General features: G+C 56.3%; 1 protein-coding gene and 1 long non-coding RNA gene across 2 annotated transcripts; one reads left to right on the forward strand and one right to left on the reverse strand.

Annotated features, from left to right (window-relative positions):
- Window positions 1-462: 462 nt before the first annotated feature.
- LOC137483288 (uncharacterized) lies at window positions 463-6,012 on the forward strand. Its single transcript, XR_011004415.1, has 2 exons — window positions 463-942; window positions 4,680-6,012. It is a non-coding gene; the product is annotated as an uncharacterized lncRNA (long non-coding RNA).
- Window positions 5,305-12,451, reverse strand: YIPF5 (Yip1 domain family member 5). Its single transcript, XM_068206263.1, has 6 exons — window positions 12,301-12,451; window positions 11,924-12,032; window positions 10,597-10,769; window positions 9,533-9,678; window positions 7,165-7,346; window positions 5,305-6,342 (listed from the first exon to the last, which is right to left on the reverse strand). Exons 2-6 carry the CDS (start codon window positions 12,022-12,024, stop codon window positions 6,180-6,182), a joined length of 765 nt encoding a protein of 254 aa, XP_068062364.1. The 5' UTR covers window positions 12,025-12,032; window positions 12,301-12,451; the 3' UTR covers window positions 5,305-6,179.
- Between the last annotated feature and the right edge of the window lie 1,289 nt (window positions 12,452-13,740).

Genomic DNA, 13,740 nt, shown 5'->3' on the forward strand with positions numbered 1-13,740 from the left:
GGCCAAAACCATCCGCTGTGTGGCCAGCCCTGCGGGCCCGGCGCGGCCAGGCTCTGCTGCCCGCCAGCCGGGCACTGCTGACCCTGCGGCCCCGGGAGGGCTCCGGGTCCTGCCCGTTCCCCCCCAGTGCCCGGGCTGTCCCTCCTGCCCCGTGAGGGTTCCCAGGGGACCGGGGTCACCCCGGCTCCCCCTCTCGGGCACAGGGGGTGCCCCAGCTGGCATGATGGCTTTAAGGTGGGGAAAGAGCCCGTCTGTAAATCCTGGGGTGAGTTACAAATCTACGGACATCTGCCCTACAGATCTGTGCCTCTGGAGAATCCCTCTGGAGATGTGCTGAAGCAAAGCCTGGAACCAGTGAGGAGTGTCGAGAATCACAGCAATAAAAAAGCAGTCAGAAATTCCTGGTTCAGAGAATGATGCAGGTAAATTGCTGATAACAGGATTGACAAGCAGAAGGTAAAGACAACCTGTTGTGCTGGGGATGTTTTCCTAGCAGACTGGGGGCCTGGGCCAGGGTCCTGCTCAGTGACCTCCCAACAAACATTCCCCTTCTCTGTGCCCCAGTCCTCCCTCTGTCATGCAGAAATTATAGCAATAATTAACCAACACCTTTGTGAGCTGCTCTGCAGGGAGAGGTGGCAGTGCCCGAGGGGCTGGGGGGGCAGGGGCTGGCCAGGGGCTGGCAGCGTTCCTGCACCTCCAGCCCATCCCTGCCCGGCTCGTTCCCCACGGAATGGGCACAGCCCGGCCCCAGCTCCCTGCGGGGCTCCATCCAACGGGGTCTGGAGGGAAAACGGGGCCATGGCAACCAGGCCAACAGAGCTGGGTGGGATCTAAACACGAGCCTGGCGACGGCAGAGCGCACTGAGTTGTTTGGGGGATCACACTGCAGGTTTCCATGGAAAAAGCTCCCTTAGAACAGCCTTCCAGACAGATTACTGGGTAAACTGCAGAGGTTTCGAGCTCCAGCCTGATGGGTTTAATGGGTGTTATCTCGCTGCTGCCAGCACTTTACAGGTCCAAAACTCAGCTTCACTGCCTTTCCTCCAGTGTCCAGAATTGTGCCTGTGTTTGTTTGAAAACAATGAAGGCCCAAGAAAGGGAGTCCGTGGTTATTCCACCAGCTGCTCAGCAGCCCGGGGAGCAAACAGGGAGTGTGCAGAGGCAGAAGCAGGGAGAGAGCTGAAGGCAAACCCTGCTGTTCCCCCACAGGAAACTGGCTCTGTGGTCTTGGTGACCCCACAGCTCCCTGCGCTCGCTGAGTTCTCCCCCAGGTGCCAGCCCTGGGGCTTTATTTCCTCCTGGCAGCCTCTAGACAACCCCTGAGTCTTGCAGTGGCTCTGAGGAGTGGGGGGGATGCAATCCCATTCCATCCATCAGCTCCATCCCGGCACAGCCACCCCACCCCTCCGGGAATGGGGCTCGTTAGTGGAAGCATTGATTGGGTGGGGAACTAATCCCAGATAGATATAGGCAGGAGGATCACCTTCAAATTCAAGCTCTACATTCAGGTCTGAAACAACACTAAGAATAGATTTGAGGCAGAATTAGGCCTTTTAAGCTCAATTAAAGCTCAGGCAGAACATGAAGATCATCAGCACACGAGTGAAGATCTCTTGATTGCTGCAAATTTATTCTGAATTAACAGAGGTGGGAAGGAGGGAAAAATTAATCCAATGATCAGTGATTGCACTGATCAATCATTTGTAATTATTGTAATTATTATCTTCTCTTTTGTCAATATGCACACTGGAAACTTAATTCTGATGGCATATCCAGCAATGACAGGGAAATCACCAGGGATGAAGAAGTGAAATGAGGAGAGGCCCATGCAATTAAAAACCAACAAAACCCCCACACAGACTTTGATATTTAAAGCAGATAATTAAATAAATGAATGGAAATAAACTACCCCATGGTGTTAGAATTGTCATCTTGACTGTGCAGACATGTGAATGCATCAATGCATTCTGACTGAAGATGCTGAAATCCCCTCAGAACTATTCCCTATCATCCAAGGAATGAGGCACAGCAAAGGTTCCCCCCTCCCGGGAGGGATCCCGGGCACTGCAGCATCCCCATCACGGCTGGAAGGGATCCCTTCCCCGCCAGGGACACAGAGCCAGCTGGGTCGGTGCTGTGGGCACAGGGAATGGCCCTGCTGTCGATGTGGGACACCAGCAGGGAGAGCAGGAGGAGGGAAAGGCTTTTCAAGTCCTGCCGCCGCCCAGCAGCAGCTTTGGGTGCAGCAGTGAGATCGAGGTGCTCAGGTGCTTGTAGCACACCACTGCACGGACCTGGATCCAGCAGGAGCTTCTGCATGGAGGAGGTGGTTAACCACTGGCAGGGAGGTTTGGATCCCCATCCCTGGAGGTGCCCAAGGAATTCCTGGCCGTGGCACTCGGTGCCCTGGGCTGGGGACAGGGTGGGGGTCAGGCACAGCTGGGACTCGATCCGGGAGGGCTTTTCTCCAGCCACGCCGGGGTCTGTGCCCGGCTCCGGGAGCACATCGGGAGTCCTGCACACCCACCCAGCGGAGAGGCTGCAAACAGCAGCGCCCGGCTCCGCAGCCCGGCTCTGCAGCAGCCCCGCGACAGCGCCGGGCAGCCCAGGGGGGACGGGGGGTTCGGCACAGCCCAGGGGGGACGGGGGTTCGGCACAGCCCAGGGGGGACGGGGGGCTCGGCACAGCCCAGGGGGATGGGGGTTCGGCACAGCCCGGGGGGGACGGGGGTTCGGCACAGCCCAGGGGGGACGGGGGGCTCGGCACAGCCCAGGGGTGATGGGGGCTCTGCACAGCCCAGGGGTGATGGGGGCTCGGCACAGCCCAGGGGGATGGGGGTTCGGCACAGCCCGGGGGTGATGGGGGCTCGGCACAGCCCAGGGGTGATGGGGGCTCGGCACAGCCCAGGGGTGATGGGGGCTCGGCACAGCCCGGGGGGGACGGGGGTTCGGCACAGCCCAGGGGGGACGGGGGGCTCGGCACAGCCCGGGGGGGACGGGGGTTCGGCACAGCCCAGGGGGGACGGGGGGCTCGGCACAGCCCAGGGGTGATGGGGGCTCGGCACAGCCCAGGGGGGACGGGGGGCTCGGCACAGCCCAGGGGTGATGGGGGCTCGGCACAGCCCGGGGGTGATGGGGGCTCGGCACAGCCCGGGGGTGATGGGGGCTCGGCACAGCCCAGGGGGGACGGGGGGCTCGGCACAGCCCAGGGGGGACGGGGGGTTCGGCACAGCCCGGGGGGGATGGGGGCTCGGCACAACCCAGGGGGGACGGGGGGCTCGGCACAGCCCAGGGGTGATGGGGGCTCGGCACAGCCCAGGGGGGACGGGGGGCTCGGCACAGCCCAGGGGGGACGGGGGGCTCTGCACAGCCCAGGGGGGACGGGGGGTTCGGCACAGCCCGGGGGGGACGGGGGGCTCTGCACAGGCCAGGGGGGACGGGGGGTTCGGCACAGCCCAGGGGTGATGGGGGCTCGGCACAGCCCGGGGGGGACGGGGGGCTCTGCACAGCCCAGGGGGGACGGGGGGCTCGGCACAGCCCGGGGGGGACGGGGGGCTCTGCACAGGCCAGGGGGGACGGGGGGTCGGCACAGCCCAGGGGTGATGGGGGCTCGGCACAGCCCGGGGGTGACGGGGGCTCGGCACAGCCCGGGGGGGACGGGGGGCTCGGCCCAGGTGCTCTGGCTTTGCCCCCGCAGCTGGGCAGCAGCCGGGGTGTGGTGCCAAAGCTCGGGCAGTTCTTTAAGCACGCCGGTCCCTAAAGCCAGGAACAAACCTCGAACGCTGCTGCGGGCAGAGCCGGGGCCCCGCGGGAGCAGCAGCAGCAGCTGAGCCCTCCCGGCCGGCCCGGGGCCGTGCCAGCCCAGCCCTCGCCCACAGGGCACATTCCCAGCTCAGCCCCAGCTCCTCCAGCACAGAGAGCCCAGGGGAACGTCCCAGAGCTATCCCTGCAGCCAGGCCTCAGGCTATTCCAGACCCACAGGGGGTGGCAGGCACATTAAAAACATGGGGCTGGCACTGGAATTTGCTGCTACAGGAACAGAACCAAACAGAACCGGGGGCAGCAGCTGCCTCGCAGCACAAGAACCTGAAAAACAGAGCCACTGTCACATCATCAGCAGCCTGGGGCGACCACGGACAAACTGGGAAAGGTAACTCGCAGCCCTTGCGGGGCAGGGCATCATTTCAAGATTGGGGGAGTAACAAAAGTGGGTTTGAAAAGGCAACTCCAGCATTTGTTTGAGTGCTTTAAACTGAGCAACAGAAAGAGAGCCAAAGCAGGATAAAGTGGTGCTGGCACTGCATCTGAAACCAGGTGAGAAGGGTGGGGGAAGTTCAGACGTGGAAAGGAAAGTCCTACTAATTGAGAAAGGCAAATGTGGCAGTACAGAACTGCAGCCTCCAATCCTGACATTCTATGGGAGGGGGAGATTGAATCATCTGAAATGTAACTGAAATTGAAGCAAGAACTAGGACAAAACTTCATTACGTAAAATCGATGGGATTGATTGTGGAAAGGCAATAATAAAGAGTCAAGGCAATCACATTAATTACTGAACCAGAGGTTTGGGATCTTTAAGACAACCACTCTAGACTCTAAAACACTGGTTTTTATCAAGTCCTCCATGAAGTCAAGTGTTTGACCTCCTGCTCTCCTCTGCTTCTCTCTGCTCCCAAGAGACCACTTAGAAATTCAGTTGCAAACTGCTGAATTCTGTGCAGAGGAAACTCCTGGGTCAACCCTCACTGCTGGAGTAGAACGTGCAGCGTCCTCCACTGCTGACTTTGTAAGCATTTAAATCTAAATAAATCCCTTTTCCTATGGTTTCTCCAAACTCAGCAGCTCTATTGCCAGGGCAACACTGAGCTGTTCTTCCTGTGCACTGAAGTTTGCTCATGCTGTGGTGAAAGAAAACATTATTTATAGTATTTTAATACCCAGGTGATCACCCTGGAAGGTACCTATGGAATCACTGCAAGGCTTTAAGAACTCCCCCTCTGGAATGTGCAGGATAAGCTGAATTAACTGTTCTCAAAGAATATTAGAGTGTTACAACCTGACTTGCTCAAGCAGCTGAGGGAGCTCTTTTTTGTCCTAGAACTGTGTTTAATTTGGCTCACTGGCAGTCAATGCTATTGATCTGCACAGACACAGGACAGGAGCTCCCTCCTGCTCTTCACTCACTGTAGCAAACACCAAATCCAGACAATTAATTCAATTTTAAATGTGATTTTGTTTCAATATGAAAGTTTCTATTTTAGTAACTGAACATCAAAAATAAAGGTTAGGAAAATCAAACACCTTTTTCAAAATGTAAGGAAAATTTAATCAATATGCCTTAAATTATTTTACAATAACTACAATACTGACAAGCATAATGTTTTCCAAATGGTGTTTTCCTTGGAAGCACTGTGAGAGAGATTCCTCTTCATCCATCCAGCAGAATGTGCACCATGAGGGAAGGAACCTCTGCCCACATCCTTCAGAAACCCCAGTTAGCATAAAGCTACAGACACCCCAACGTGGTCATGTTTCAAGTGTGACAGAATCACAGATCCCTTTCACTTTTAAGCATCTGTTTTCTACTTCATAATTTAAGTATCTCAAATCCTGAAATACTCTCACAGCAAATGAACAAATAATTGAGACTGGAGAGCTTAGGAAGATATTGGTTAAAATACAGGAAATACTCTAATTACTTTTGTTCATTTGTGCATTTTTGGTGAGAGGGGTCAGGAAACAGGTTCCTCTTTCCTGCAGATTTATCCAGAGTCCCCCAAATCCACGGCAGCTCCTTTAACTGTTTTGGATAAAAATCTACCAATTTGTAACTGCAACCTTTCGCCCTCTCCTAGAAAACAAGACGAACAAAAAATCACAACCCTCAAGTAAACAACCGAAAGTTACTTTTTCTAAATATCTAGGAATGGGAAAGAAATCACAGGAACTTGATAAGCATGAACACGTATTAAAGCTCTGGACTCCCCAGGTCATTGAAAACAGTATTCAAGGTCCTAAAAAAGTGAACACGAGACATTTTCCATTGTTCCAGGTGATTCAAACAGGTCTAAGTTTCATGATAGCAACACGAGACAGTTGTTTGCAGCTGTTTGTGGTCCAAGTCCATGTTCCAAGCTGGGATTTTCCTTTTGGCCCCTGGCGTCCCCCAGAGTCTGTTCAGAAGACGGAGATGAGGGCGAAGACTCCGTAGAGCAACGCGCAGGGATAGGCCACGAGCAGCTGCTGGCCCTCCATGGCTAAGGCAGAGATAAAGATCTTGGAAGCAGAAAAGCTGCACCAGCCAATAATTCCAGCCGTGAGAATAATCCCCATCATCCCCCTGGAAAGGCAGAAAGAACAGAATTCCTGAGAGCCCTGTGTACATCCACCTGCAGGAGTCACACCTGGACTCCTCCAACTCATCCTTGGGCAGGTTCTGGCATGAATTTCAGCATTTGGCATTAAGTGAAATATTCCCACTGAAAGCACTGGGAACGCTCTGGCACAGGGTGCCCAGAGCAGCCGTGGCTGCCCCTGGATCCCTGGCAGTGCCCAAGGCCAGGCACTGGGGCTTGGAGCAGCCTGGGATGGTGGAAGGTGTCCCTGACATGGCAGGGGTGGCACTGGATGGGCTTTTCCAACCCAAACCATTCTGGGATTCTAGAATTTTAGAACAATGTCAGTCAATTATGATGGTAGAAAGCCCCCTCAAGATTAACTCTATGAATATGAAAATTTCAAAGCAGTGAGTAGAAGAACTGTGCCAAGCTGTTTCAGTCCCTAAATTTACAGAGCCAAAAGGAATCATTCTCATTTTCTTGTATTTGTAAAATCCTAATTGGTGTCTTCAATAATAGTTATTTTTAGACTTTATAGTTGCTGAGACCTGTCAGATTCAGAGCTGGCTGAAAACAAGCCCGAGATTGCTCTTGGAGTCTATGTATTCAAAAGCTGTTTAATGACTTAGAGGTAAAGCCAGGATTCACCCCCTTTCCCCAGTAAATACCTGAAGCCATTGATAATTAATTCTTGCCCTAACTGAAGATTCCTGTCATACTGGAATGATGCACAGCTCCAGCACTGACCATGGAAACTCCTCTCAGTGATTTCCCTCCCCACCTGAGGAGGAATGTGTGCCCCAGGGCCGAGAGGCAGCACTTACTGCAGCGAGAAGACGATGGCGAAGGAGGAGAGCAGGATCATGGGCAGCAGGCAGTAGCCCAGCACGCTGGCCACGCAGCCGAAGGACACGCCGGTCATGCTCATCAGGTTCAGCAGGCAGAACATGCCCAGGCAGCCGATGGCGCTGATCCCGTACACGTACCCAAACTGGATCTTGCCAGCCTGCAGCCGGGCACAGCACGGGGTTGGCATGGGGTCGGCATGGGGGTCAGGATGGGGTCGGCATGGGATTGGGATGGGGGTCAGTGTAGGTCAGGATAGGGGTCGGGATGGAACCAACAGAGGATGGAACCAGCACAGCATTGGGTCAGCATGGGGTCAGGATAGGGGTTGAGATGGGGGTCAGGATGGAACCAGCACAGGATTGGGGTCAGGATGGATCCAGCACAGGATGGATTCCGGATGGGGATCAGGATGGAACCAGCACAGGATTGGGGTCAGGATGGATCCAGCACAGGATGGAGTCAGGACTGGGGTCAGGATGGAACCAGCACAGGATGGAGTCAGGATTGGGGTCAGGATGGATCCAGCACAGGATGGAGCCTGGATTGGGGTCAGGATGGATCCACCATAGGATGGAGTCAGGACTGGGGTCAGGATGGATCCAGCACAGGATGGAGTCAGGACTGGGGTCAGGATGGATCCAGCATAGGATTGGGGTCAGGATGGATCCAGCACAGGATGGAGTCAGGATTGGGGTCAGGATGGATCCAGCATAGGATTGGGGTCAGGATGGATCCAGCACAGGATGGAGTCAGGATTGGGGTCAGGATGGATCCAGCACAGGATGGAGTCAGGATGGATCCAACACAGGATGGAGTCAGGATTGGGGTCAGGATGGATCCAGCACAGGATGGAGTCAGGATTGGGGTCAGGATGGATCCAGCACAGGATGGAGTCAGGATTGGGGTCAGGATGGGGTCAGGATGGAACCAGCACAGGGAGCAGATCTACACATCCTGGAACACAGCAGGGGTGGACATAGGCACTGTCCCCCAGCCCCAGCTCCCTCACTCCCATCCCACAGGGAGTGTTTCCCCCCCAGAGTCCCAGGACACCTCATGCTCCAGGAGCCTGAAATTCCTCCTGACTCTGTGGATCTTAATGAACAGGCTCTGATCTGATTGTTGTTCTCTGATCTCAGCCCAGGAACTGTTAGGAGTTTAATCAAGGGCTTCTAATGCTGATTGATTACTTGCAATAATGATCTTTACAGAACTAGGTGTAAAGACAACAAAACTGTAATTCAGGAAGTTCTTGACAAACCCAGAGCTGAAGTCCTTTAATTTGTGGTAGAATGCATGAAGTTATGGCACAAGGAAAACTATAAAAAAAATCCCAGGAACAGCTGAGGCTGAGCTGCCAAGCACTGGGTGTGAACTCCGGATTAGCTGAGGGAGATTTTAAAAAGCCAGACCCAAACTTTCTTGTTCACAAGCACACAGGAAGCACATGTGGGTTATGTCCATGGATTCAGGTCATCTCCTGGTTTTCCCCGGCTGAGACTGCTGCTTCCCCTCCAGCACCTGCCCCAGGCACCCCTGCAGGACACGGGGCTGGGAAGCTTCCAGGGTGTCCCCTCCAACAACTTCCAAACTGGAAGTGCTCAGACCCAGCTCTCCTCCTTCCCAAGCAGCACAGGAAACAATCACACCTGCTGCAACCTCTGTGCCAGGCTCAGCCCACTTCCTTTCACCACATTCCATGGACTTTTTAAAAAAGCACACAGGAGAATTAAATTTTTAGGAAAAGAACATTCAAATGTATCTATTATAAACATGTTCATTAATTTGACTGGCCTACTTTCCATAAATAGAAGTTACTTATTAAAGTAGGCTTGAAGGCCCCTTGGTACCAAAGTGTGTTTTAACTGTCAAAGCAATGGGAAATTTTAGGCAAAAATGACAAGCAGTGCCTGAAGCATTAAAAGCTAAAACAGATTAAAACCCCTGAAGCTTTCAATGCCAAGGAACACTGTTTGCTGTCATCTATGAGCCATTAAAGCCCAATTATTCCAATTAAGCTCAGTTAGAAAAAGTGACCAGGCTCCAGCAGTGCCAGGCCCCTTGAGCAACACAAGCAGTGCGAACCAGGTGTGCTCCAGAGTGAGCTGACACTGAAGTCCTACCTGGTGTGACAGAGCTCATCCATCCCTTTTGTGCTGTGCAGGGAAAGGAGCTGGACTCTGATGATCCCTGGGGGTCCCTTCCCACTCAGGACACTCCATGAAAAGGATGAGCTTTCCTGGCCCCACGCCCAGACCTGCAGGAACCCCGCAGGTAACCCTGCAGCCCCTGTGGCACGCTGCCCAGCACAGCCGTGCCCAGCAGCCCCGTGGCAGTGCTCACCAGCAGCAGGGTGGCCCCAAAGGCCAGGCAGAACACCATGGGCCCGGCCAGGTCCGTCTCGTTCATGATGGTGCCATCGGCCACCTTCAGGGGGTGCAGCACCGTGAGTGTTTTCTGCCAGATGTGGTCGAAATTGATCCCCAATTCTGCAAGTGAACAGAATATGGATTTCACTTCTTCCCTTCCTGGCTGCCCCACTTGCTCCCCTCTTTGTCTTCCCTGCTTCTCCACTTCCCATCTCCCCCAGATCCGTGGCGGGCACCAGGGAATTGAGCCCTCCCCTCTTTCCTCCTGCTGCCTCTACACATTCCCAGTCTCAGGTGCTGGGAAGTGCCCAGGTGGTTTCTGAAGGACCAGGGAAGAGCCCAGGCAGAGAGTTCTGGGTTCACAGAGGTCCTTTCAGCCCAGCTCCCTGATCCTGTTTTACTTATGTAAATAAAGTAATATTTAATAAAAAAACCCAGGGGGTGGAAGGTATCATGCCTGGGGGCAGGTGACAGGTGTGACAGACAGATGCCCGTCTCTCCAGCCTGTAACGGTGACAGTTTGTTCAGTTGTTTGCAACTGAAAAATAACAGAAATAAGCTGGAAACTGATCCCAGCAAGCCAGACTTAGCTGAATATCCAGCCTGGCACTCTGCACAGGCTGTACTCCACACAGGCATTTCTGCAGTGTTTAGCATTCCTTGTTAGCAATGAAACATTTCCGTTCTAACCACGAATCAACTCACAGCACCTGCAGGCACTTATTTTACAAAGTGGGCAGTTACAATTATTACTTGCAACACGAGGAATATTAAGTGTTTTGCCATGAAGTCAGGTCTCCCAGTTAACTGATTTAACTGCCACAGAGCAGCTGGTGTGAAGCAAGAAAGCACAATTTTCCAACTGCAGAAGTTCACATGAGAACAAGGATTTCACATGCCAAAATACAGGTTCAGAAAAATAATCAATGATAATTTCAAACACACTGAGCACTCCCAGCAGCAGGGAATCCACACACTGCTACCAACTTACCCCCAAACTAGGAGGAGTTCTGGATTTAGGCCACAGCAAAGTTATACCTTCTAGTAGCGGAGGCTCATCCTCAAAGTTGCTCCCATAAAAAGACTGTGCTGAGGCTGGAGTGTAGCCCTGTGTGGGCTGGTAGATCTGCCCCGTGTAGGGCTGCTGCTGCTGCATCATGTCAGGGGGCACAAAGCCAGCCTGCGGGGGGTACTCGTAGCCTCCATAGGGCCTGCAAAGCACAACCCCACGTTAGAGCACACCCAGAGCTGCTGCTGAAACACAAGGCAAAGCTTGTTCCGGTCAGCATGTCACAGCAAACCCTTCCTTCTGGCTTAAAAAGTTCCACGACATGACCCCAGAGGTCCTCCACAAAAAACCCCACCCGCAGCCACCCTCTGCCCTAAGCATACCTCTTCAGCTATTCTTGCCACTGATCTATCCCAAGTCTAAGCACAGAGATTTCCACAAACATTTCCAAAATCTTTAACTATGGGAAGGGAAGGAAAATGCAGAACTCCTCGTGTTAGCAGAGTCCAGCCCCAGCACAGGGGGCACATTTGCTCAGGTCACAGACGGCACTGACCTGCTCCGTCCATCTCGGGGATCACACGGAGGGAGCAAAGCCCTCAGCCCAAGGCGGGACGTTCACAGGGCTGCCAGGATCCCCCATCCCAGGAACACCCGGCACACCTCCCTGCTGCAGCCTGGGAGTCACCAGGACATGGCAGGCTCACTTAGGTGACACTAATTTCTAGTTCCCAAGTGAGTGACTGGAGATGGAGCTGCAGAAGAACAGTATTTCTTCTCCCAAGGACATGCAGATCACTCATATAATTAAGACTGTTCATATAACTTGTCATTCAATCTTCTAACACTTGCTCTGAAATCTATCAGGCAGAGAATTGAACACAAAATTCCTTCAGATCTCCATTTACAGACAGTGAGTTCAGCTCTCCATCAAACAGAATAACCGGGACTCACTTCCAGAAACCGGCTAACGTGCCAAACCTCTCCTGGAGACACAGACGGTCCCAGACGTATCCTAAGGAAGCCTAGAGGAGAGCTGGAGAGGGACTTTGAACAAGGGCCTGGAGTGCCAGGACAAGGGGAACGGCTTCCCCCTGCCAGAAGGCAGGGCTGGATGGGATATTGGGAATTCGGAATTGCTCCCTGGGAGGGTGTGAGGCCCTGGCACAAGTGCCCAGAGCAGCTGTGGCTGCCCCTGGATCCCTGGCAGTGTCCCAGGCCAGGCTGGCCAGGGCTGGGAGCAGCCTGGGACAGAGGGAGGTGTCCCTGCCATGGCAGGGGGGGACGGGCTAGGACCTGGGGCTCCCCCAGCCGAGCCCCGGGATGCCGTGACCCCGGGCAGGGCACACGAGTTACTTGCTGTACGGCCGCCCGCTGTAGTCGTAGGGCTGCCCCTGCTCCTCGATGCTGTAACTGCTCTGGAAGAAGTCGGTGTTGAAGCCGTCGAACCCGGACATCGCCCCCTCTGCAAGAGACCAGCGAGGCGGGTTCGGGCCGCTGCCGAACCGGCCCCGCGCGGCTCTGCCCGCTGCCCCTCCCGCGGGCCCGGGACCGCGCGGTGCGCCGGGCGCCCGGCCGCCGCTCCGGCCCGTTCCCCGCTCCCTGTGCCGTCTCTGCCCCGCGCTGCCGGCCGCTCCCTCCCCGGGGTGCCGCTCCCTCCCGGGGGTGCCGCTCCCTCCCCGGGTGCCGCTCCCTCCCGGGGTGCCGCTCCCTCCCCGGGGTCCCGGCCCCACCTGCGGCCCCGGCCCGGCCCCGCTCCCGCCGCCGCGGCCCCTGCGACGTGTCACGGCCGCGCCTCCACTTCCGGGACACCGCGCGCCGCTCCACGCACGCGCGGGACGGGGCGGGACGGCCCCGGCCCCGCCTCGGCCCCGGCCCCGCCTCGGCCCCGGCCCCGCCTCGGCCCCGGCCCCGCCTCGGCCCCGGCCCCGGCCCCGGCCCCGGCCCCGCCTCGGCCCCGGCCCCGCCTCGGCCCCGGCCCCGCCTCGGCCCCGGCCCCGCCTCGGCCCCGGCCCCGGCCCCGGCCCCGGCCCCGCCTCGGCCCCGGCCCCGCCTCGGCCCCGGCCCCGCCTCGGCCCCGGCCCCGCCTCGGCCCCGGCCCCGGCCCCGGCCCCGGCCCCGCCTCGGCCCCGGCCCCGCCTCGGCCCCGGCCCCGCCTCGGCCCCGGCCCCGGCCCCGGCCCCGGCCCCGGCCCCGCCTCGGCCCCGGCCCCGCCTCGGCCCCGGCCCCGCCTCGGCCCCGGCCCCGCCTCGGCCCCGGCCCCGGCCCCGCCTCGGCCATCCCTCAGCCCGGCCTCGGCCCCAGCCCCAGCCCCGCCTCGGCCATCCCTCAGCTCGGCCTCAGCCCGGCCCCTCCTCAGCCCCGACCACCCCTCAGCCCCTCCTCAGCCCGGCCCTCTCTCGAGGCCAGGCTCAGCCACGCGGGGTCGGTGTGGCTCCGGTGCAGCGGCTTCGCTCCCTTTCATATGTCCACAAGAAACATTTTCCTCTGGCCAGACGAAAACAGCTTTGCTAGAGCTGTGGTGAATCTTCTTGTCTTATTACAGCCTGGCTGTTGGCTCACCCCTCCCAAACAAGCTTCAGGACCTGGGAATACGGGGGAACTGCGGAAAACATGACTGGCACTGTAAACACACTCTCATGTGAAGAAGCTCCTTTTGGGGTCACTCACTGTTTATCGACAGGGCTGGGGAAAAGGATTTTAGCAGCCTTTAGAAGCCTGTTAACTAGAATTTGTTTTTATTAACTCTCTCATGACTCAGAGCTGAGCACAGGGAGGAGCGACCATGCTTTGCTGGCTTGGGTGGCTTTGAGGCGGCAGTCAGGGAAACCCTCGGCTGAGGAAGTGCAGCTGCAACTTCCGAATGAGCTGAGTCAGGACGGCTGCTTTATCCTTGTTGTACACCTCGCCGAAAGGGTGTGTGGTTCACAACTACACCAGAACCAGCTTCCATTCTGTGTATGATGGACTCTGAGCTCTGGCAGCCTCCTGGAGCCGAGCGCCGGCCGTGGGGGCACACGAGATTACACAGGCCACGTTCCTGGTTTAAATATTTCCTTTGGCTTTTAAAATTCATTTTGGCTCAGGACGCAGTTGCAGTCATATTGTTACAAACTTGTGTATGTAATATTCTGCCGGTGCAATGACTGTATTTAAATTGCGGCCCTGCTCCA

This window comes from Anomalospiza imberbis, chromosome 15 (genome assembly GCF_031753505.1).
Source record: "Anomalospiza imberbis isolate Cuckoo-Finch-1a 21T00152 chromosome 15, ASM3175350v1, whole genome shotgun sequence".
Lineage (NCBI taxonomy): Eukaryota > Metazoa > Chordata > Aves > Passeriformes > Viduidae > Anomalospiza > Anomalospiza imberbis.